A 25167-nucleotide genomic window follows, 5' to 3' on the forward strand; every position below is an offset into this window, starting at 1 on the left:
TTCTGTTTTGACACTGATGAAGACATTTCATAATCAAGTAAATGATAAATTAAAGTTTTAGCGTAAGTTCTGCTAGGAAGACTCGATCGTTACGTCACTTATTACCTTCACATCTAACCAATCATGTGCTAATAATTGAATTACAAAAGATTGGTACTTACACATGTCTGAGTTCGCAGATGCTGACGCAGACAATTACCTCCATCCTCCCCACCTCCACCAGGATGGTCCCTTCCCCTCCATCCTCCCCACCACCACCAGGATGGTCCCTTCCCATACCTCAGCTGCGCCCCTGCCTTCATCTTCTGGCAGGAAAAGCAGTTTCCGCTACCCTCGGATTGGGCACTACGGACGGGACCTACGCCAAACAACTTTATAAATATTTGCTTGCTGGGCTGTTAATAAATATATGCTTTTGTTATATAATTTTATCTCCCGAGTCTTTCTGGTAGAATTTTGTTCAAGAGTGCTTTGTAAATCTTTTCTTTCTAAATTGATGTTAGATGTTGTTCTGTTAATATGTAACACAATAAAAATGGGATAAATACATTATAATTATTTAATGGGATGAATACAGATAGACAATACATATTTGTCTATCTCTTCCAGAAAAGTCATTCCCTGGCTATTAACACAACAGCCATTTTAAAAGACCTTTCATTCTTTCTGAGAGGCAGGACTAATAAATGACTGTGGTGTAAAACATAATTTGCCCTCAACATGCCACCAGGTTCATATTGCTCCGGTCAGGAGTAAAAGCATTATCATTAATTGTGGACACAGAGGAGTTGATGATGGAAGTAATGGAGAGGGACCTAAACCCCCGGCAGATCTGTCTAAAAGCCTGAACGATGATTTCTTATTGGGGGAGCAGCAGATAAAGGTGGGGGAGTGGGGCTAGAATGAACCGTTGATCCCACCACTGCAATTTGGTGTAAATGTCAGAGGCGGTATGATTTATGGAGCAAAGGATGTGAGGTGCACCATCTGTTTTCTGGCCGATCACAGCACCATCATGATCCAAAGCTGATGTCTGCACTACAGTTCTCTTGTCTTGCCATTCCGTTAAACTATTCCAATAGCAGTTAGTAATACTGGGACACTAAAGAAGAAAAGAGATGGAGATGGCTGAGGAGTGAAAGCTTTAAAGACTAACTTGACCTGAAAGCATGCAACAAAGTTATTTTTTATTTTTTTTATTATTAATTATAATAATAATATTCAACTTCCATTTTTACCTCCTTCAAAACCAGAGCATCATCTGTGTATATATATATTATATTATGTCACTTATGGTCTATCATCTGCATCTTACAGTAAATGCACTTAAATTGTAAAATTGTAAATTAAGAAATTGTACTCTGCAGAATGACAATACAGTTGAATCTAAGAAGAAGAAGAATACGAGGTGAAATAACAATACATAATAATAATAATAATAATAAAAATGGCAAAAAGTACATTCTTTTTTCCCCTTCTGTTTTCATTTACATTTCCTGATTAAAAGGTAATGATAAAAGGGCAGAATGAATCAAAATAATTTGAGAGCTCTTTAATTTTTCACTAGGCAATGTACCAGTTTTTCACTAGGCAATGTACCAGCAAAGTTTACTGAATTAACCATCTATGTTGGGCCAGAGATTGTCTTTAGAGTAGTTTATCAGATTTGTCTGGGAGAAGAGTAATAGAGACCATTACTGATTCAATTAGGCAATTCTAACCAGACATAGAATAATATGACTGTGTGTGTGTGTGTGTGTGTGTGTGTGTGCGTTTACTTATATCACTTTTGGGTACATTCACCAGAATACACACCGGTAAACTGAGGACCACCCAAAAAATTGAGGACATTTTGTATGTCCTCATTTGTTTGACTATACAGTGGCATTCAGCATGCTCTAAAATGGTGTCCAGGCTTAAAATCTCACTTGTCCCAAAAAATCACTTTTAAGTGATTTGTGTACCTGAAGTGTGTATGCCCCCCCACTAAAGTGTGTATAACACAGCGCCCTCTAGGAGTACTGCACTTCCGGAAAAGATACACACTTCGGGGATTCTGACCAATCAGAGCGCAGGAAGCTACTACGAGAGCGGGAATTCATGATCTGACCAATCAGACGCCAATACGTCATCAACAAACATGGCGGAGGCAAAAAAAATCATGATTAATGAATGAATTGACAGAAAATTATAGATAAATTCCCAATAATTAGTATTTAAATAAAAATAGACTAATTTGCCCTGAGCTGGAGCTCTCGCGATTTATATGAGCATGTTTCTAAACTTTAATCCTCGCAGTTTTGCGCTCGCATCAGAGTCTGCTCTGTGTGTGTGTGAAGATCGCGCTGCTGCCCCGCACCCTATACAGAGACTATACGTTACAGCACGTACAGTAACTTACATAGGAGTTTGTTAATCATATAGGAACGAGTTTGAAGCGGGGAAGGGACAGGCACATTACGTCATGTGAATTTAAAAAGTACATATTTCCTTCCAAAAGCGGATCGAGGGACAATTGTTTAAATCTGTCAATATGTGTGATGATTTATTCATCTGAGTTTGTTCAATAAAAATACACAAGCCACAAAAAGATGTGAAAACATGCAAAAATCGCTTGCTTTTATGAGTGATTTTATTTGTTTTAAGTGTTTTCTCCTACTTTGCGCTCTGCCGTTCCCTGTCATATTATGAGCTATTTCGCCTGAGCGGCCGCCGCCCCTCCCCCACCCACCGAGCTGGAGTCCGTTACCACAGCAACACATTCACTTACAGCAAACATTCTTATTATATTATATTATATTATATTATATTATATTATATTATATTATATAGAGGAGATCAGTTACAGCAAACATTCTCTTTATATTATATTATATTATATAGAGGAGAGCAGTTACTGCAAACATTCTCTTTATATTATATTATATTATATTATATTATATTATATTATATTATATTATATTATATTATATTTATTGTATTATATAGAGGAGAGCAGTTACTGCAAACATTCTCTTTACATTATATTATATTATATTATATTATATTATATTATATTATATTATATTATATTATATTATATTATATTATATTATATAGAGGAGATCAGTTACTGCAAACATTCTCTTTATATTATATTATATTATATAGAGGAGAGCAGTTACTGCAAACATTCTCATATTATATTATATTATATTATATTATATTATATTATATTATATTATAGAGGAGAGCAGTTACTGCAAACATTCTCATATTATATTATATTATATTATATTATATTATATTATATTATATTATATTATATTATATTATATTATATAGAGGAGAGCAATTACTGCAAACATTCTCTTTATATTAACGTATATTATATTATATTATATAGAGGAGATCAGCTACAGCAAACATTCTCTTTATATTAACGTATATTATATTATATTATATAGAGGAGATCAGCTACAGCAAACATTCTCTTTATATTGTATTATATTATATTATATTATTATATTATATAGAGGAGATCAGTTACTGCAAACATTCTCTTTATATTATATTATATAAAGGAGAGCAGTTACAGCAACAATTCTAATGATACTATATTATTATATTAATTATATTACAGTTTTTCTCAGTTGCTTTGGTGCATTTCTCAGATCACAACTAAAATTCTTACTTGTTCAATCTCCACATTATCTACTTGTGCACCTCATAAAAGCAATTTCTCATTCTTTTGAACAAATTGCAGTACATTCATGCAGTTGATTATGTGCAAATGTATGCTGTTTCTTACATTATTAATTGCTTATGTCATGTTTATAAAAATGTATTATACTGGTTCTCTGTTGAATAGTCTTACCCCACAAAACATATAGGCATTAGTTCCATAAGTCATTAAATGCAGAATTGGTTGAACTAGTTGTCATAAACTGTCAAACATATTTTCTATACAATTCTATTAGACTTTTTTTGTCCTGAATTGTTGAATTGCAGAGGTGAGTTCTGAATTTCACTAATGAAGGGGAATGTAAAGCATTAGATCAATCAATGATCAACCAGTTCACTATAATAGCTCAGAGTGCATCTCATGAAGCTTCATCTGGGATGCATACAGAGCACAACACGTTACACACTCTGAGAGAGGAAGAACAACAGGGTGAACAGCCGAGAAGAAGAAGAGGAGCAAGGATGTGTGGTGGAAGGGTAAGGAGGTAAAACAGAGGAACAGGCTAAGATTGTGTGTTTCAGAAGAAATAAGTGCCATTATTGTAGATCATGTTCTCATTCATGACCTTATGGCCGAGGCTGGTTGAAGGGTGCAGCCGAATGTTGGGAGAACAACCGTGTGTCTTCAATCATTCAAGCGTTTGTAGACAGAACAGGTGTGTAATCAGACAGTGTTCACTCTACTGCACTGTACTGTTCACCATAAACTGTAGACTTACTGTAATGCTATAGGCTATTACAGAAGTCTACTTGCATTATACATTATACAGTAAATATACTTGATAGCGACATGTACATACAGTATATGTGTGATAGTCTTGTTTTTTATATCACAATGCCACTGTACTGTAATCTTTTGTCAGACCAACAGTAAAAGTGCATATGTGAATCCTGTCCAGTCTCCTCTAGAGTAATGCGTATATGTGTGCTGTTTAAATTTATATGTCATTCAGATACAGTGCAGTATTTTGTATTTTCAATCATTGTCATCAAAATCGTAGCCATAGTTTACATCTGAAACTAAGCATTTTGACATTCTTGTTTGTGAACAATGACACAAGGATATGTTCTTTGATATTGTACTAAGGATTTTGAGCAAGTTACAGGAGTTTGATGGTAGGCTAATCTATTGTGTTCTGCTGTTTGTACGAAATGCACTTAGGTACTGGTGTGCAAATCTTAAGGATGATTCAATAAATGTACTAAAGTGACTGATAATAACTGTTAATAGAGCAGTTACAGCAAACATTATGTAACTGCTGTCTCTCTCTCTCTCTCTCTCTCTCTCTCTCTATATATATATATATAGAGAGAGAGAGAGTCTCTCTCTCTCTCTCTCTCTCTCTCTCTCTATATATATATAGAGAGAGAGAGAAAGAGAGAGAGAGAGAGAGAGAAAGAGAGAGAGAGAGAGAGAGAGAGATAGAGACAGCAGTTACATATAGTCATAATACAAAAGAAAAAAAGTGTTTAAAAGAATCATGAATCAAGCTGACACGTTTAAATGTTTGTTTACAGATGTATTTTGTTCTTACTTTGATTTTAAAAGCCATTGGATCTACACTAACCCTAACCCTAACCCTAACCCTAACCCTAACCCTAGCTCTGTCTCTGCCTGTCAGACTGACTGAGATCTGCTCATACTGTGATCAGCCGCCCTTCCCCCACAGCACTGACTCTGATCGCGCGCGCGCCCTTCCCCCACAGCACTGACTCTGATCGCGCGCGCGCCCTTCCCCCACAGCACTGAGACTGATCGCGTGCGCGCCCTTCCCCCACAGCACTGAGACTGACTGCAGAGTGAAAGAGATGAGATGAATGAACTAACAGACTGACCAGTGACAGAGAGATAGGTAATCAGCAGTGCTGCTCAAAAGATGACAATCTGTTGTGGCTATGCGTTTTTAAAGCACTTTTACATTGTCTAACAGCTTCTCCGCCCCTTTAATGTAAATACCATTCATTTATTAAATACATAAAAAGATAATGCTGTTAAATTACACGTTAAAGTTTAATTTTGAGCCTCGAAATAATCCACACTCCTTCCCCCTTCTTAACTCAAATAAATTCTGAAGTAGTTGTGGGACACTGATGAAATGACAACAACACAGACAAGTGCAGAACTGGAGATATACCAGCTCATATCAGCCCTGCTGTATATTTGCAGACATCAATTTACTATTTTTATTAATGATATTAGTAGAAAATAATATGCCTGTTCAAGAGATCTAGGTTGCTCATTTAGGCATTTTTTGCTCTTTTAAACCTGTGCTTGTACGCACATGCGCAGTGGTTCCTAGTTCGAGGCGGGTGGATTCGTTTAAAAGTGATCATGTGCTCTGTCCACTAGAAAAGACCGGAAAAGACACTCTGGAAAGACTCACTTCACCACAGGTTTTTTTGTTTTGTTTTTTTTTAGTTTGAAGAAAGAGTACTGTGATTAAAACTGTGGAAAAAAAGATTCTTGCCATCAGATAATTTTCTATTAGGTTAAATAAATGTAGTCACAATTTCAACGTGAAATCCAAATACGTAATTACGTCATTTACGCAAGTCTGCGACCGTGGATGTGTTTTCCCGGGAAATGCAGACACGTGACAATGGGACGCGAAACAGACGACGACAACCCCCACCACGCACGCATTAAAGGCTAAAGGTGAGATCTAGACTTGTCCTCAAAATGCATGATAACTAAATACATTGTGAAATATGAAAGTTAGTAAGATGTGTTTATTTTAGTTGTTTAATTATTTTTTCCTTAGGGTTTTATTTACTTCTCGACTGTATTTGAGTTTGCTTCTAATATGATGATTTGCTGCAATAAAGAAAAAGTTTATTGCCAACTTGTAGGCAATGGCCAGTAAATAGAATTTTGTTATTTTTTATATAATAGTACTTTAGATTCTGCAAATTAATCTAAACAACTGAGTCAGTGATAGTCTACTAGCCTATATCATTGTTTTTTTTTTTATCAAAAGTGTTGTCAACTATCAACAGTAATTTGTATAAATAATGAAATAATGAATTCAATTTTTTTATATCATTATTATTTGATAATTTTTATTTTATATAATATTTTTTATTACATTATATGCCTGTTCTTATTATTATTTATCTTTATAGAGCTTTTTTGCCCAATGCCAGTACATAGACACTTTATAGTATTTTTATTGTGTGTGTCAAATCCAAAGCAGACCAAAAGCACATTAAAAATAGCCCCTATGAATCTAGCTGGTTACTGACTGAAAATCTCCCATACGCTCTTAAATCAAATATGAATATACAGTAGATTGATGTCAATTGTGGTCACAAGGCACACAAGAACTAATGGTTTTTGGCATCATTGACATTGCCTTTTTTATCTAAATGCCTGTTGTTGACTGGTCACATGTGCTGTCATTGAATAGAGCTCTGTTGATATAATATAAAGATATACTTTAGTGTTTAACAGAAAAAAACACAACACAGGTTTGGAACAACATGAGGTTCAATTGGAACAACAATTAATATAATTGTATGTTAATTATGTATGTTTTTGGGTGAACAATTCCAGTAAGATCAACAAGATTTTTTTAAATATGCTTGTTTATTTCATTCACCTTATATTTATTTTATTTATTTTTTTCAGTCATTTCAAGAAAGAAATTCAGCATGCTGGGAAATAAAAGGCGTAAAAAACCTCTGCAGGACGCTGAGCATCACATTACCTGTGAAACCGACAAGCCTGGGCTTCGAGAGCAGTTCATCAGCAAATATAAAGGCAAGTATAAATTACTAAGCAGTTTAGTAATAACGTTAATCTACAAAACTGAGAATTTAATGTGAGGTGAGTCATATGGTTGTTAGGCCAACTAATATCCATGTTTCACAAGTTAAACAAAACCAGTTACATTTTTGCATTTCTGGTTCCATCAACCCAAAGTCAATGTTTATTTGCACATTCTGAACCCAGTTATGCATAATAAGCCGACAGTGCATGTGGTCATGTAAACGCAGACTAAGGTCACCATAAACAGCATAAGCATAAACCAATCGACACAGATAGATTTTTGCCCCTTATTTGCAGATTTGCCCGGCATGTAAACACATTAACCTCTGTGTTCTGTGGCTTATTGAAGGGAGCATGTGTGATGTGTGACAGGAAAGTGTCCTTATTGTGGATTAAAGCACATCCAGACAGAGCGAGTGTTTTCTTGACCCAAGAACCTCTTAAAAGTATTCTCATCTCGTTCAGAAGTGGTACAGTCAAAATCCTGCACCCGATACTGCATGAGAGGAGAATATGAGTCTGGAAGTTTTCCTCTGAAATTCTGGAATACTCTTGGGCTTTATTTAACATCACAACTGACATGACATATGAAATACACAGTCAGATAAACGAATGGTTAGGTTTTGACGTCATTAACCTGATTTACTTATAAAGTAGTGGTTTACGTGGTTATTGGTTTGCATGTAAACCTGGATAATGGATTATTTCAAGAAGGTGATTTTATTTTGTTATCAGCGTATCGGTGTGCATGTAAACATGATCAATGGGTTTTGGTTAAATTCCTGAAATAAGATCCATGGTTAGCACAAGATCAAGATATTTTCACGCTTTACTCCACAACATAAAATAGTAATACTCTCTTGTGTGTTTTTTTTAAAAGCCTTTACTTGTCTGGTAAAAGGCAGTTGTTAACAAGTGTCTAAATGGGAGACGGGTTGTCTGGGACATTAAACGTCATCAGCTGAACAGATTAACTCATCTAGTCACTTTCACAGCCTCGTTGTGTTTATAATCGCACTCTTGCAAACTATTCTAGGTAGATGTAGGGATGGGGATGTATACATCACACAATCAGTCAAACATGCATTATAATAATGCAGAAACATTATAAATATTACACAGGGAGATGGATTTTAAAGCTTTAGAGTTCCTGGAGGCACATTTATCAACAACAACAAAAAAAAAACTCTATACTTTTATCTAAACTATAGAAGCCACATAAAACATCCATATACCACAAAGAAAAACTACCTGAAAGAGATGCAAATAATAAACAAACAGAATTGTCTTTTAAAATAATGCAACACAGTTGTTGAAGCTTCATCGTAAGGAAGTTGAAGTTGGTCAACCGTGGTGTAGTTTATAGATTAACTTTAGCTTATTTTCTGCAAATCCCAGTGGGTTTTTGTGGAGGAAACCAGGGGATGTTCAACTACTACCGGGTTGGCCTGCAAAAATAGGTTTGTGTAAGAAAATGTATGTAATTTTAACTGTATAATTTTAAGACTTAAAAGTATAATGTAAAGTATAAAAAGCAAATCATGCTTTGAGATTAGCCTGACTTTTGACTATTTTCCTTAAGTAATTTCCCTTTCACATCGTATAATGTACGTCATATGGTAGAGAACTTTTAGTAATAAAATAATAGTTGACATTAAAGAAACTGCAGCTAATGTATTTCTCCTCTTTAGAGCTTTCTTCCGACCGAACTGAACACTACACTGAAGCTGAGAACACGTTCCTGTTTGATTTTCAGTGGCATGGCAAAAATTGGTGGTGAGTACAGAAATGTTGGATTGCTGTAGTAGGGATGCTAAAATATCTGGAACTGTAAAATACTTAGGATGTGTTCATACCTGGAGTTCTGTTCGCTTGGTTCGTTTGGTCCGGGTCCGCTTAGTGTTCAGATTGGCATTTCTATTGTCAAACCTGTTATGCTTGACCAGTCTGTCCTTTTTAGGGTCACATCTTCCTGTTTTTGGTTCGTTTACATGTCTCTGGGTCCATGTTACATTCTTTTTTCATTCGAACCGCACCAGAGTTCGTTTGGAAGCCAACTGAGACCTATTTATTCAGCATCTGGATCCTCTTGTTTGGTGGCACCAGGTTTCAGATGGCAGTGTTCACACTTATTCAAATTAACCACACTAACAGTCTAAACAAACATGCCAGGTGTGAACACACCCTAATAATTAAAATTCAACATGAACTGACATTAAGAGTACTGAGTGAAGTTTCCTTGAGTCATCTAAATTGGCTTTCCCTGTATTCCCTAAAGAGAACAAAATGATTAATTTTAGATGCCTTTATCTGAGAGCTGAGAGGATGTTGCAGTGCGCCATTTAATCTCATATATCATATAGATCAGTGGTTCTCAGACCCTCCTCTCTGCAGATTCTGTATGTCTCCTTCACCTGACACACTCAGTTGAGTTCATAGAGCTGTGTTCTGATGATGAACTCCTCATCTGAATCAGGTGGATTAAAACACCAGACATACAGCATATGCAGAGTGGTGGGTTCCCAGGACTGGGGTTCAGAACCACTTATAATAACTGTACATGTTTAGCTAGTACTGAGTGGTCATTTTATGTCTTTATAGCATGGATGCATCTAAAGAAGACTCGTCCTTGGGAAGACTTATGTAAATGATGAGACCAGAAATACTTGCAAAATGAGAACCGTTGAAGTGAGCAGAAAACCTCACCTGTGTCTCTTTGCTGTACGAGACATTCTACCAGGGGAGGAAATCACTTACAATTATGGCGACTCAGATTGGCCATGGCGAGTCAAGGTACTATCAAGAAAATGCTAAAGAGATTAATCAGTAATTCTCACAAATCTCATAATCTTAACTCTCATTCTGATTAGTTACCATGTGATTGTGGTCTCATATTTCTCAAGCCTTTGAATAAAGCATCAGCAGAATCCACTGATAAAAAGCCAGCCAGCAGTTTGGGTCTGCAGAAATCGGTAAGTCCACTTTAAAACATCTGTATCATTATATTATTGACTCTTTCAGCGTAGAGTTGTGTGTGAAAGAAATGATAGATAACGTGTAGGACAGCTAGAGGAATGAACATGAACAAGTTTTTCTGTCCTTTACAAATATTCTGATTTTGATATTCACTGGTTTCTTTTCTGACATCCAGCCCCATTGTTCAGCTTCTGTTTCTTCTCCTGAATTGGACAAGGTGAACAGCAATGGTCCATATAAGCAGTCAGGCAAAGCAATAACATCAATGAATAAAACGGTAACCATCTCATACATGCAGCAACTATCTACTGATGTTTACTGCCAGCTAGTTGAAAGTGCAGTGAGTGATTTCTGAGAAACACTATTGATATTTGAAATCGACACCCAAACAGACACACCCCTCCCTTCATTGCTCGGCCCCCAAAATAATGAACACGCAACACAGGCAACCACTAACAGCTGGCGCTCAGGTGTTCAACTCGAAAAGATCTTTATCGCTGGCAAACCATAGGATGCTTTTTAAAGGTTTGGTTTTAGTTGATTGTAGGTGCATATCCACTTCATCCAGCACACGTGTGTAATAGTAGTGGGAAGTTCGGATCATTTTACTGACTCAGATCTTTAAATCTCGTTCATCAAAATGAACAAATCTTTTTTCGAGTTATTTCGTTCATTTCAGCAGAATGTATTTAAAATGTTACATGTTAGCCAAATTCCCCAAACACATCAAATGTTGATCGCATTTAGAATAAGAAAAAAATTGCAATGCAAGAAAAAGGCCATATTATGAGAAACAGTTAATTTATTTATTTGGGTCTTCAGGCTATGCATTCTGTTAGTTTACCTCACCTCCCGATCTAAGCCGTTCGATCATCCCGTGATCCTCATAAACTGAGCTTTGCAGTCTGTAGTACCAGATACAGTTTTGATTAGTTCACGTTTCGAGTCTATCGACTTTGGGTTCAAGTCATTCGTGCATCACGTGACAGCCCCATATAGGCTGAGCTATGCAGTCGCTACCGGATACAGAATTGATTAGTTCATCTTTTGAGTTTTCGTGGACTTGATAGGTGAACTAATCATTTATCTTTCCGGTACTGACAGCATAGCCTCTGTGGGACTGACCGGAAGAACGAAAGACTTGGACCCGAAGTCTCGAGAGATGAACTAATCATTTCTGTTTCCAGTACAGAACCCATGGGATGTTGGGCATGTGCGGTCAGCGCAAAATGAACGAATCACTCTCTGAGACAACTCGGTAGTCCCGAGTCATATTAAAGATTCGTTCATGACGACCCGTCACTAGTGTATAAACGCTTCAAATGATACAAAATTGTATTGCCATTAGAAATGTACTTATGTACCCACACTTATGTAAAATGTACCCACAATTAAAACAAACAAACTAAAAATGACTTGGATGGTATGGAGTAAATGTAGCGCCTTACTACCAACCTCTGCTAGTTAAGTATAGTTATTGGTTCAGAGTTTAAATGTCTGACTCTGAACCAATGTAACTATTAATGTGACTATTGTCACAATTTGTATGTAAAGTTTGTATAAATGTTTGTTTAGAGTTTTTATTTTATTAATGATCTTTGCTTTGAAATGTGCAAAACATTTTTTGTTCACTCCTACAGTGTGTTTGTTCTTGTCTGAAATGGGTGCCACAGTTTTCAATATTGCTAATGTACATTTTATTCTTGTTTAAGCTAAATACCTCTTTATATATCTGCAGAAGCGGTTTCAATCAAGATTGGCAAAATTAAGACAACATCATGAAGATTGCTATGAACGTTTTAACAGAGCAGAAATTGAAAAGGAACACAAGATTGCTAAACAGCAATCACAAAAAGTTTGTTTGGTGAGTAATATGTGAACATAATCACACTATTCTGTGATCAACGCCTCAGTCAATTAACGGTTAATTATTTTATTATTCATTTATTTTATTAATTAACAGTTTGCTTAGTCCTTTTGCTTTTAGACCTTATATTTTTATTCAAATTATATTTCAAGCTGTCACAGTCATCCTCAGTCGCATCCACATCTGATGCACCCTCTTCATCGGCACCCTGTGCTTTGTCCACCTCTATAATGGCCTCATCAACCTCATGCTCTCCTGCCCTGTCCTCATCACCGTCACCAGCTCCTGCGCCACCCATGCCACCTTCATCCTCGCCTGGGCAGCCTTCATCATCCTCGCCTGGGCAGCCTTCATCATCATCATCTTCGCCTGGGCAGCCTTCATCATCCTCGCCTGGGCAGCCTTCATCATCCTCATCCTCGCCTGGGCAGCCTTCATCATCCTCATCCTCGCCTGGGCAGCCTTCATCATCTTCGCCTGGGCAGCCTTCATCATCCTCGCCTGGGCAGCCTTCATCATCTTCGCCTGGGCAGCCTTCATCATCCTCGCCTGGGCAGCCTTCATCATCTTTGCCTGGGCAGCCTTCATCATCCTCGCCTAGTAGGCAGCCTTCATCATCCTCATCCTCGCCTGGGCAGCCTTCATCATCCTCATCCTCGCCTAGGCAGCCTTCATCATCCTCGCCTGGGCAGCCTTCATCATCCTCATCCTCGCCTAGGCAGCCTTCATCTTCATCATCCTCATCCTCGCCTGGGCAGCCTTCATCATCCTCATCCTCGCCTGGGCAGCCTTCATCATCATCATCCTCGCCTGGGCAGCCTTCATCATCCTCATCCTCATCCTCGCCTGGGCAGCCTTCATCATCATCATCCTCGTCTGGGCAGCCTTCATCATCATCATCATCCTCGCCTGGGCAGCCTTCATCATCCTCGCCTGGGCAGCCTTCGTCATCCTCGCCTGGGCAGCCTTCATCATCCTCGCCTGGGCAGCCTTCATCATCCTCATCCTCGCCTAGGCAGCCTTCATCATCCTCGCCTGGGCAGCCTTCATCATCCTCATCCTCGCCTAGGCAGCCTTCATCTTCATCATCCTCATCCTCGCCTAGGCAGCCTTCATCATCCTCATCCTCGCCTAGGCAGCCTTCATCATCCTCATCCTCGCCTGGGCAGCCTTCATCATCCTCGCCTGGGCAGCCTTCATCATCCTCATCCTCGCCTAGGCAGCCTTCATCATCCTCGCCTGGGCAGCCTTCATCTTCATCATCCTCGCCTAGGCAGCCTTCCTCTTCATCATCCTCATCCTCGCCTGGGCAGCCTTCATCATCCTCGCCTGGGCAGGCTTCATCTTCATCATCCTCGCGTGGGCAGCCTTCATCTTCATCATCCTCATCTTTGCCTAGGCAGCCTTCATCATCCTCATCCTCGCCTAGGCAGCCTTCATCATCCTCGCCTAGGCAGCCTTCATCATCCTCGCCTGGGCAGCCTTCATCATCCTCGCCTGGGCAGCCTTCATCTTCATCATCCTCATCCTCGCCTGGGCAGCCTTCATCTTCATCATCCTCGCCTGGGCAGCCTTCCTCTTCATCATCCTCATCCTCGCCTGGGCAGCCTTCATCATCCTCGCCTGGGCAGGCTTCATCTTCATCATCCTTGCCTGAGCAGCCTTCATCTTCATCATCCTCATCCTCGCCTGGGCAGCCTTCATCTTCATCATCCTCGCCTGGGCAGCCTTCCTCTTCATCATCCTCATCCTCGCCTGGGCAGCCTTCATCTTCATCATCCTCGCCTGGGCAGCCTTCATTGCCTTCCTATGCGCAGCCTTCATCATCATCATCATCATCTTCTCTTGCTCCACCCTTATCTTCACTCTTATCTGTGATTCAAAATCGCAGATGTCTGAGACACTCTCATTAAGGGAGGTGGGTAGATTAATTTGCTTAATTATTGGGATGGTCTGGCTGTATTGCACTTGTAGAACTAACAATAGATTATATGAAATTATATATTATTTATATTTGTTTGTATTTCTCCTCTTCCAGATATCCTCTTTAAGGCCATCAAGAAAAAGACAGGTATGTGACTTGCCATGTGATACTTTATATGCTCAATTTTTTTGGCATAATTATGACTTTGCTTGCCAGTATCCACAATGCGATGAAACATAATGTTACAGGAACCACTGCCTTGAGTAAGTGTTATATTCTCTCATTCAGTATTCAGGAAGTACTGTCTGTGACACAGACTACAGCGATGTCACAGACTACAGCGATGTTGACCAAACATACCAAAAATCAGCTCAGATGAATCGGATGGTAGTTCTTCTGGACATGACATGGTCAAAAATGGCCAGACACCTTGAGTTTGTCCATCGCAGAGGGAACACTGCAGCTGGCAAAAATGAGTAAAGTCCTAATGGCCATGGAGAAAGGAACACTGTCTGACTACAAAGGAAAGATGCATCTGTCAGTATGAACTACACGCGAAACTTCATCATAGTTCATAAAGGACACTATTTTCTTGAAACCTTTGCTCACTTCTAAGCCGACTGGTGTGTTTAGAGCACACAGAGGTCGAACTCTTTTCCTGCCCTGGGCATCATCATCTTTAGGTTTCAGAGGACAGTTTTTGATATGTTTCCAAAGGCTACGCTTGTTATAAGGCCCTTGGCAGTAAATGCAGTGAATAAATTCTTTGGCTCTTTGTCTATTTTTTGGACGGTAGCAGGCAATCATCTCCCCATGTCCTTGTCTCACCACATCTGTGTTGTGGGCAAAGTTGCCCCTTTTTCAAAGGAGGTTCAACTGTACTCGTCTTTCTTTGGAATGTTTTGGAAATGCTATTGCCTTTACAACCCCCACTTCGTTGCGATGGACAAATTCAAGGTGTCTTGCCATTTTTGAATATGGCTTAGAGCAATTAAGGCAATACTGCTTCTTGTACGCCTTGCGGAGTTCCGTCTTTGGTGATGGCATTGACTGAATAAAAGTCTTATCACCAGACAAGGTGTTTGTCTCTTTAGATTGGCATTTCATCTTTTTTGGTGATGGTACAGTCATAAATTGATCAGATGAACTACCTGCCTCGTTGGGAGATGTTGGATGTATCAAAGCACTTTTGACAATGTCATGTCCAGAAGAACTACCATCCGATTCATCTGAGCTGATTTTTGGTATGTTTGGTCACATCAGACCCCATCCTGTTGAACAAGTGCTCTCCCAGCTGCTAATGGCCATGGAGAAAGGAACACTGTCTGACTACAAAGGAAAGAAACTTGATGACATTGAAATTGACCCAAATGGTACGAGTATACTTGGACTGTCTGTGTGTATCTGTTCTTTACATATTTGCAAAACAATGTATATGTTACCGGCAAAGTGTGTAATCCGGAATTCTATAGAATGCCCTAGGTAATGTAGGTAGGTAACTTAGGTAACCATCAGGCATTCTATACAATAACGGGATTTCACACTTTGCCGGTAACATATATAATCATGTCACAGATGGTAAGTATAAGCAATAAAGTGTAAATTTTTTTGTCAGTGAATTATTTAGAGCAACTTGAGGCCCAAGGTGATTCCATGTCAAGTGATGAGGAGGATTACAGTGACCTATCTCAGAAAACAGCACCAGCAGAGACTGATCAACTTGTTCAATCTGATCAATCTGTTTCATGGGAGGATCAAGGTAAGAAAAATCTCTAAACTACACAAACAACAATAATCAAATAAACATGAATCAGCTCCATGCAGCAATATCCAGCCAAATGAAAAAAATATACACATTAGGACACATTAGTCTTGATTTGGTCTTTACTCACCAATTTAGTTGTAATGAGAATGTGTAATGAGTATTTACTTGTTTTTAACTATTTCATAGGTTCTTCAAACGCTCCAAAAAAGAAATGGGAGGACAGTGAGGTAAAAGCAGTAGAGAGACACATGATGAAGTTCATCAAGACATACAAAGTTCCTGGTAAGCAAGACTGTGAAAGATGCATTCACGCAGAGCCAGAAGCTTTGAAGCAGCGAACATGGACTGGTGTGAAAAATTATGTGCGGAACAGGATCACGACTCTTAAAGAAAAGGTGGTTTGTAGGGTGGCACAAACACTTTAACACTTTGCACATTATGCTCTTTTTGTAAGAAATGGAGCTAAATTAAAAGAAATGAGGATATAGGTGTAGAAATATTTTGAGGATGGAATGAAACAGAATATAAAGTGCAAAGTTAGAGTATAAGAAGGCTAATGAAGAAGTAGAGGATATTAAGATAGTCAATTTTCATTATTCAGTTTTCTTTGTTCAGTTGCAATGAAGTTGGATGGAATGTCATGTTAAACTTTTTGATATTTCTGTCATAGAGGGAGGAGAGAATGTTAAGAGGATAAAAAGGGAAGAGTGAATAGGTGTGTTGGACATGGGCCGTGGCTGGATGTAACCGATCGGTGAGAGTTGCAGTGTGCAGGCGGGAGGAGCTGAAAACAGACACGTGAGTCGGACACTTTCTGCTTCCCGTAGTGACGCAGAGCCAGAAGCTTTGAAGCAGCGAACATGGACTGGTGTGAGAAATTATGTGCGGAACAGGATCACGTCTCTTAAAGAAAGGGTGGTTTGTAGGGAGGCACAAACACTTTAACACTTTGCACATTATACTCTTTTTGTAAGAAATGGAGCTAAATTAAAAGAAATAAGGATAAAGGTATAGAAATTAAAATTGAGAGACGCTCACGCTGTGTTTGCATACTTTACCACAGCTGAAGTGAAATAAATGCATTATTTGCCAAATACACAGATATTTCAGAGACATTTTCATGCAATACATGTACTGCTTAATACAGCATCTGTTTGTACAAGAATAAAGTTCAACATAAGCCTAAATACCGATGAAGTGGGGTCTACATTGTATCAGTTTTATTTGGATAAACATGACAATATAACAGCGTGACTACATGAAAGGGGATTTCACTGTTATAAAAACAGATTTGTGAGCATTAGTGGAACTAAAGGTGTGAGAATTAACTCTTAATCATTGTGTTGCAGTGGATTCGGCCAATCGTGGATCAGTTGTGTCGTCATCAGAGCTCATGAGTCGCTCTGGAGAAGCTGCGCTGGCTGAGTCCTCCTGCTCTCCAATCGCTCTCGCCGTACTCTGATACCATACGTCACAGTCACGGGGCTTCGCTGTCTGAAGTCGGACACAAGTTCTAACCGGCATGCACTGCTCAAGTCAGCCGCTGATCGGTCTGCGCAGCGCTGCATGAAGTCCAACAAGCCTAATGCTCTCCTCCCTCTTTACATCCCTTTACATTCTCTCCTCCCTCTTTTCATCCCCTTTACATTTTCTCCTCCCTCTTTACGTCCCCTTTACATTCTCCTCCCTCTTTACATCCCTTTACATTCTCTCCTCCCTCTTTTCATCCCCTTTACATTCTCCTCCCTCTTTACGTCCCCTTTACATTCTCCTCCCTCTTTACATCCCTTTACATTCTCTCCTCCCTCTTTACGTCCCCTTTACATTTTCTCCTCCCTCTTTACGTCCCCTTTACATTCTCTCCTCCCTCTTTACGTCCCCTTTACATTCTCTCCTCCCTCTTTACATCCCCTTTAAATTCTCTCCTCTCTCTTAACATCCCCTTTACATTCTCTCCTCCCTCTTTACATCCCCTTTACATTCTCTCCTCCCCTTTTACATTCTCTCCTCCCCTTTACATCCTCTTTACATTCTCCCCTCCCTCTTTACATTCTCTCCTCCCTCTTTACATTCCCCTTTACATTCTCTCCTCCCTCTTAACATCCCCTTTACATTCTCTCCTCCCTCTTTACGTCCCCTTTACATTCTCCCCTCCCTCTTTACATTCTCTCCTCCCTCTTTACATTCCCCTTTACATTTTCTCCTCCCTCTTTACGTCCCCTTTACATTCTCTCCTCCCTCTTTACGTCCCCTTTACATTCTCTCCTCCCTCTTTACGTCCCCTTTACATTCTCTCCTCCCTCTTTACATTCCCCTTTACATTCTCTCCTCCCTCTTAACATCCCCTTTACATTCTCTCCTCCCTCTTTACGTCCCCTTTACATTCTCCCCTCCCTCTTTACATTCTCTCCTCCCTCTTTACATTCCCCTTTACATTTTCTCCTCCCTCTTTACGTCCCCTTTACATTCTCTCCTCCCTCTTTACGTCCCCTTTACATTCTCTCCTCCCTCTTTACATCCCCTTTATATTCTCTCCTCCCTCTTTATGTCCCCTTTATATTCTCTCCTCCCTCTTTACGTCCCCTTAACATTCTCTCCTCCCTCTTTACGTCCCCTTTACATTAGGCTTGTTGGACTTCATGCAGCGCTGCACAGAACGATCAGCGGCTAACTTGAGCAGTGCTTGATGGTTAGAACTTGTGTCCGACTTCAGACAGCGACGCCCGTGACTGTGCCATAAGGCATCAGAGTACAATGAGAGTGATTGGAGAGCAGGAGGACTCAGCCAGAGCAGATTCTCTAGAGCGACTCACGAGCTCTGATGATGACACAGCTAATCCACGATTGGCAGAGTACACCGCTTGACAACGATCACGTGCGTTTCATGTTTCTTCTCACACCTTCAGTTCCACTAAGGATCACAAATCTGTTCTTTATAACAGTAAAAGCTCTTTTCGTGTAGTTGCGATAAATGTTTATCAAAATAAAACAATGTAGACCCCACTTCACTGGTATTTAGGCTTATTTTGAACTTTATTCTTGTACAAACAGTAGTGCATGTATTGAATGAAAATGTCTCTGAAATATCTGTATCTGGAAAATAATGCGTTTATTCCACTTCAGCTGTGGTAAAGTATGCAAACTTAGCCTGAGCGTCACTACGGGAAGCAGAAAGTGTCCGACATCACATTCTCTCGTCTGCACACGGCAACTCTCACCAATCGGTTACATCCAGCCACAGCCCATGTCCAGCACACCTAATATAAGGGATGAATAGAGGGAGTAAATGTAAAGAGGATGAAAAGAGGGAGGAGTAAAGCGGGTAAAAAGAGTGAGGAGTAGAGTTAGAGGATGAAGAGGAGGAGTAAAGAGGATGAAAAGAGGGAGTAGTAAAGAGGGTAAAAAGATGGAGGAGTAGAGTTAAAGAGGATAAAGAGAGGGAGGAGTAAAGCGGGTAAAAAGAGTGAGGAGTAGTTAGAGGATGAAGAGGAGGAGTAAAGAGGGTAAAAAGAGGGAGGAGTAGAGTTAAAGAGGATGAAAAGAGGGAGGAGTAAAGAGGGTAAAAAGAGGGAGGAGTAGAGTTAAAGAGGTGAAGAGGAGGAGTAGAATTAAAGAGGATAAAGAGGGAGGAGTAAAGCGGGTAAAAAGAGTGAGGAGTAGAGTTAAAGAGGATGAAGAGAAGTAGAGTTAAAGAGGATGAAAAGGAGTAAAGTGGGTAAAAAGAGGGAGGAGTAGAGTTAAAGAGGGAGGAGTAGAGTTAAAGAGGGAGGAGTAGAGTTAAAGAGGATGAAAAGGAGTAAAGCGGGTAAAAAGAGGGATGAGTAGAGTTAAAGAGGGATGAGTAGAGTTAAAGAGGGAGGAGTAGAGTTAAAGAGGGAGGAGAGAATGTAAAGGAGGAAGTAGAGAGATTTTGAAGAAGGGTGGATGGAGGAAGTACAGAGGATAGTTGGGCACTGAGAATCATTCCCACCTCCAAGTTAATTGATTTTTCATTGTTGTTCTTTTAAAAAAAATAATAATTTGAAGTTCTGTCATTAACTGCAATGTGCACTTTCAACACAATGTGTCCAAGACTGTTAATATTAAAGAGTCATTTAATCGGAGTGTGTGTCACTAGAGTCCCCAAAGAGTCGTTCAATTGGAGTGTGTGTGTGTGTCACTTGAGTCCCCAAAGAGTCATTTAATCGGAGTTTGTGTGTGTCTCGAGTCCCCAAAGAGTCATTCAATCGGAGTGTGTGTGTGTCACTTGAGTCCCCAAAGAGTCATTTAATCGGAGTGTGTGTGTCACTAGAGTCCCCAAAGAGTCATTTAATCGGAGTGTGTGTGTGTGTCACTAGAGTCCCCAAAGAGTCATTTAATCAGAGTGTGTGTCACTAGAGTCCCCAAAGAGTCACTTAATCGGAGTGTGTGTGTCTCTCTAGTCCCCAAAGAGTCGTTTAATATGAGTGTGTGTGTGTCACTAGAGTCCCCAAAGGGTCATTTAATCGGAGTGTGTGTGTGTCACTAGAGTCCCCAAAGGGTCGTTTAATCGGAGTGTGTGTGTCACTTAAGTCCCCAAAGAGTCATTTAATCGGAGTGTGTGTGTCACTTAAGTCCCCAAAGAGTCATTTAATCGGAGTGTGTGTGTCACTCGAGTCCCCAAAGGGTCATTTAATCGGAGTGTGTGTGTCACTAGAGTCCCCAAAGGGTCATTTAATCGGAGTGTGTGTGTGTCACTAGAGTCCCCAAAGAGTCATTTAATCGGAGTGTGCGTGTCACTCGAGTCCCCAAAGGGTCATTTAATCGGAGTGTGTGTGTCACTAGAGTCCCCAAAGGGTAATTTAATCGGAGTGTGTGTGTCACTCGAGTCCCCAAAGGGTCATTTAATCGGAGTGTGTGTGTGTCACTAGAGTCCCCAAAGAGTCATTTAATCGGAGTGTGTGTGTCACTTTGAGTCCCCAAAGGGTCATTTAATCGGAGTGTGTGTGTGTCACTAGAGTCCCCAAAGGGTCATTTAATCGGAGTGTGTGTGTCACTAGAGTCCCCAAAGAGTCATTTAATCGGAGTGTGTGTGTCACTCGAGTCCCCAAAGAGTCATTTAATCGGAGAGTGTGTATCACTATTTTTATTTGTATAGAGTTTTTTTTGACAATTACTACACTTTACAGAAGAACATGCCTAATGTCTTAACCCCAGTGTGTAGCCAAAGATGACTCTGATGAGGAAAACTCCTTAAGATGTTTTTGTGATAATGATTAGTTTACAGTCGATGCTAAATTAACTAGAGGGATGCAGCCGGTGGTCAGTGAAAGGTTCTCTGCCATGAAGTGAAGTCCGTTTTATTTCTATAGCGCATGATACAATACAGATGGTTTCAAAGGAGCTTCACAGACATAAAATAACTTGCAAATGTCAACAATTATGAAATGAATAATGTAGAGCTGTTTTACAGTTGAAATTAAAGACAATAGTGTTATTATTCAGCTCAATTCTGTTCATCTTTTGCTTCTGATAGTCAATCAGTCAAATCAATAATATTTCTGAATGTTAATTGTCATTCCCCAACTGAGCAGCCAAAGGCACTTGATCTCAAGCTACAAATCAGACAAAAAATGTAGGCTACCCATTTACAGTGATCTTGCAGAAAAGAAGAAACCCAGTTTACTCTCTCACACCTGTATCTCTGCACTAGCTTGATTTCACTGTCCAGTATTGGAACTTTGAATTGTAATATTCTACTTCTGTCTTCTTAGGATAAATAATATATAACATCTCAACAATGTCCTGAAAGTATACCTTAACCAGAGTATGTGTATCACCATGGTCCTCAAAGTATGACTTCATCAGAGTTTGTGTTTAATGTCCCCAAAATGGACATAAAAAATACTGTCCCTAAAGTGAAGGCAAAATGTCAGGTCTTTAAGGAAGGCTTTTATTGATAAAATCAAGTGATAATTGTGATGACAGCTTCTCCAGAAGTGCAGTCATATCTTTCTTTTGTCTCTAGACCCTTCAGAAAGGGGTGTCCCTAAAGGTAGGGTTCCCAGTCATACGTCCTCACATTGTGGTTAAGTAGGTATGTGTGTGTGTGTGTGTGTGTGTGTGTGTGTGTGTGTGTAGAAGGAGAGAGATGGAAAAGATATACTAGAGAAGTAATTCCAGGTTTGTCAGAATTGAGAAGAAAGTAGATGGGAATACAGCCAGTTATTTTCCACAGTAGGAAGAAACTTCTGAGTATGCCTCTCTCTCTCTCTCTCTCTCTCTCTCTCTGTGTGTGTGTCTGTGTGTGTGTGCGTGTGTGTGTGTGTGTGTGTGTGTGTGGTTTATGAGGACACAAATGTGTATAATGACATGGTTTATGAGGAAACGTACTGAACTGTTTTTTTTGGAAATTCAAAAAATGCCAAAGGTTTTCTGTGATTGGGTAGGTTTAGGGATAAGGTTAGTGTATGGGGATAGAATATACAGTTTGTACAGTATAAAAACCATTACGCCTGTGGAGAGTCCCAGTAAACCACAAATACAAGTATGTGTGTATGTGGGGTTGGGGTGCAGGGTTTCATTTTCTTATTCAATTTTCTTATATTTTCTTACATGCTTTTTTGATCGATTGCTACTGTCTGCCTTGCTGCTGGTTTACTGTCTGCCTTGCTAAGCTCTGTAAAGCTTACTGTTTTGAATCTTAATTTACTATCATTCATTGTTGTTTATTTTGCTTAATATAACTTACTCATCAACATATTGTAACGTCTCAGGGTAGAAGAAGATGAAGTTCCAGGCAAAGATCCAAAATACTCAATATTTATTTAAACTGAAGAATACTCGAAACAGTGTGCGTGCACAGACAGAGTGCTAACAACACAAACATTGACCGACAACTGAAGAGTGAAAAGGGAGAACTTAAATACACAGAAGATAATGAAGACAACAGGTGAAGGTGATGATGAACCAATTAACAATGCACAGGTGATAGAACTGAACTAATGATGATGATGACAGAACACAGGTGAAGACAGTGATGATGATGAAGACCAACATGGTGGAAACAGAACACAATCCTGACAATACTCCCCCCTCCCGGGAGGCGAGTCCTCGCGGCGGAGAGAGACCAGGGTGGAGACTACGGAGGGAGGAGCCAAGGAGACCACCCATCGGGCGGCCTAGGCGGAGCAGGTTGAGGAGGCGGCCGTTGCAGAGCAGGCTGAAGATAAGGCCAAGGCGGTGCAGGCAGAGCAGGGGGCCACAGCGATGAAGGCTGAGCAGGGGGCCACGGCGATGAAGGCTGAGCAGGGGTTTTAGGGATCCCCAACTGAGCCGGCCGGACCCAGAGCCGAGGCGACACCACAGGTCCGGAGGGCCAAGGCGGAACCGAAGACCCATGGGACCAAGGCGGAGAAGGGGATCCGGAAGGCCGCGGCGGAACCAGAATGAGTGAGGACGATGGAGGAGCAGGAGGGAAGACGGAACCCGGTGGAGCCGAAGGGATGCAGGGCAGAGGTGCAGCCGGCAGCACAGAGTCCCGAGGTGGAGCCAGGGTGACGGCTGACCACTGAGATGACAGAGGGACGAGTGAGCATGGTGGAGCTGGAGGCCTGACGGGACACGGCGGAGGTGAGGGCACTATGGGCTGAGGAGGAGCTGAAGGGTCGGAGGGCCAAGGTGGAGTCCAAGGTACAGGGGACAGAGGCGAGGACAGGGGATCACCAGACCCGGGCGCTGCTGAGGCCTGGAAACCCTGAGGTGAATCCACAGCGACACAGACGGGTCGCTGTGGATGGGCAGAGGGGTCGACAGGGCTCAGTAGAGGCAAAACAGTAGAGCAAGAAGACCCCAACAGCGGAGGTGGGAGAGGGAGGCTGGGTGGGATCAGCGATGAGAGCTTTGAGCTGGGCACGGTGAGTAATGTCTTCTGTTATTGTCACTTGCATGCCGTGTCACATGTATAGTATTGCATTCTCTGTCAGCACTGAGGGCTTTACATGTGATAAATGCAGGGAGATAGTGAAGGCTGACAGAGAAGATTTCAGAACTAGAGACACGCATCCAAACTTTAATCGAGGATAGTAAGAGCGCAAGGGCGTTAGATACTGTTTTGGATGCGACTAGCTTAGTAAACTCTGTACATTGTTCGATTCTGGCTGTAGAGCCCGTGCAGCAGGGGAATTGGGTGACGGTGAGATGCTGTAGTCGTGGGACAAAACACCGCTCTTCCATTCCGATTACAATAACAAATAGATTCTCCCCACTCAGTGAAACACCCACTGTGAATCCTGTTGAAAGTGCCCTAGTTGCCTAGTTGGCGATTCTATTACACTGAACGTGAAAATAGAGACATCAGCCACCATAGTCACATGTTTGCCGGGAGCCAGAGCGCCTGACATCAAAGCAAATTTAAAAGTGCTGGCTAATTCTAATTGTAAATTCTGATTGTAAAGATTATTATTCACGTCGGCACTAATGATGTTCGACTTCGCCAGTCGGAGATCACTAAAATTACTGTATATATACAGCATCATACAGACTTTATCAAATGATTTGCTGATTTTCTTAAGTACTGGCTGCAGATAAAGTCCAAATTGTTGGTGATTTTAATATACATGTAGATAACGAAAAAGATGTGTTGGGATTGTCATTAGAGACACTCTGAACTCTATTGGAGTTAGACAACACGTGTCAGGACCTACTCATTGTCGTAATCATTCTCTAAATCTAATATTATCACATGGAATCAATGTTATTACCGTTGAAATTCTGCAGCAGAGCGATGACATCTCAGATCATTATAGTCTCATGTATACTTCATTTAGCCAAGGCTGCAAAGTCACTTCTGCCACTAAAGATTACTTTATTAATAATATTCCTGATCAGTTTCATCTCCTCAGCATCCCAAATAGCTTAGAAGAACCCAATATTGGGACAGAAACTTTTGACTCTCTCTTTTCCAGCACTTTAGACACAGTTGCTCCTTTGCGCTTAAAGAAGATTAAAGAAAATAGTCCAAAGCCGTGGTACAATGAGCACACTCGGGTCCTTAGGAGAGCAGCCAGAAAAATGGAGCGCAACTGGAAGAAAACAAACCAAATAGAGTTTTGTCACATTTTATGGAAAGAGAATACGATTGCATACAGAGAGGCCTTAAAAACTGCTAGATCTGCTTATTTTTC

The 25167-nt window shown here is 40.4% G+C and overlaps 2 protein-coding genes across 3 annotated transcripts; both read left to right on the top strand.

Annotated features, from left to right (window-relative positions):
• Nucleotides 1–5946: 5946 nt before the first annotated feature.
• LOC311087527 (uncharacterized protein) lies at nt 5947–14739 on the top strand (the record flags this gene model as incomplete). The annotated part of the gene is made up of 10 exons (XM_084120854.1): nt 5947–6379; nt 7352–7483; nt 9184–9268; nt 10094–10285; nt 10396–10464; nt 10644–10745; nt 12207–12332; nt 12488–12792; nt 14388–14406; nt 14548–14739. The coding sequence occupies exons 4-10, from the start codon at nt 10166–10168 to the stop codon at nt 14737–14739; spliced, it is 933 nt and encodes a 310-aa protein (XP_083976980.1). The 5' UTR covers nt 5947–6379; nt 7352–7483; nt 9184–9268; nt 10094–10165.
• On the top strand, nt 14631–17113 carry LOC311086993 (uncharacterized protein). Of its 2 annotated transcripts, XM_084120254.1 has the most exons (4): nt 14631–15632; nt 15875–16018; nt 16211–16419; nt 16695–17113. In XM_084120254.1, exons 1-4 carry the CDS (start codon nt 15455–15457, stop codon nt 16719–16721), a joined length of 558 nt encoding a protein of 185 aa, XP_083976380.1. In that variant the 5' UTR covers nt 14631–15454; the 3' UTR covers nt 16722–17113. The 2 variants fall into 2 exon arrangements, with proteins under 2 accessions (XP_083976380.1, XP_083976379.1); XM_084120253.1 differs by having other exon boundaries at nt 16211–17113.
• The last annotated feature ends 8054 nt before the right edge of the window (nt 17114–25167 follow it).

This window comes from Abramis brama, assembly GCF_963993115.1.
Source record: "Abramis brama genome assembly, chromosome: 7".
Lineage (NCBI taxonomy): Eukaryota > Metazoa > Chordata > Actinopteri > Cypriniformes > Leuciscidae > Abramis > Abramis brama.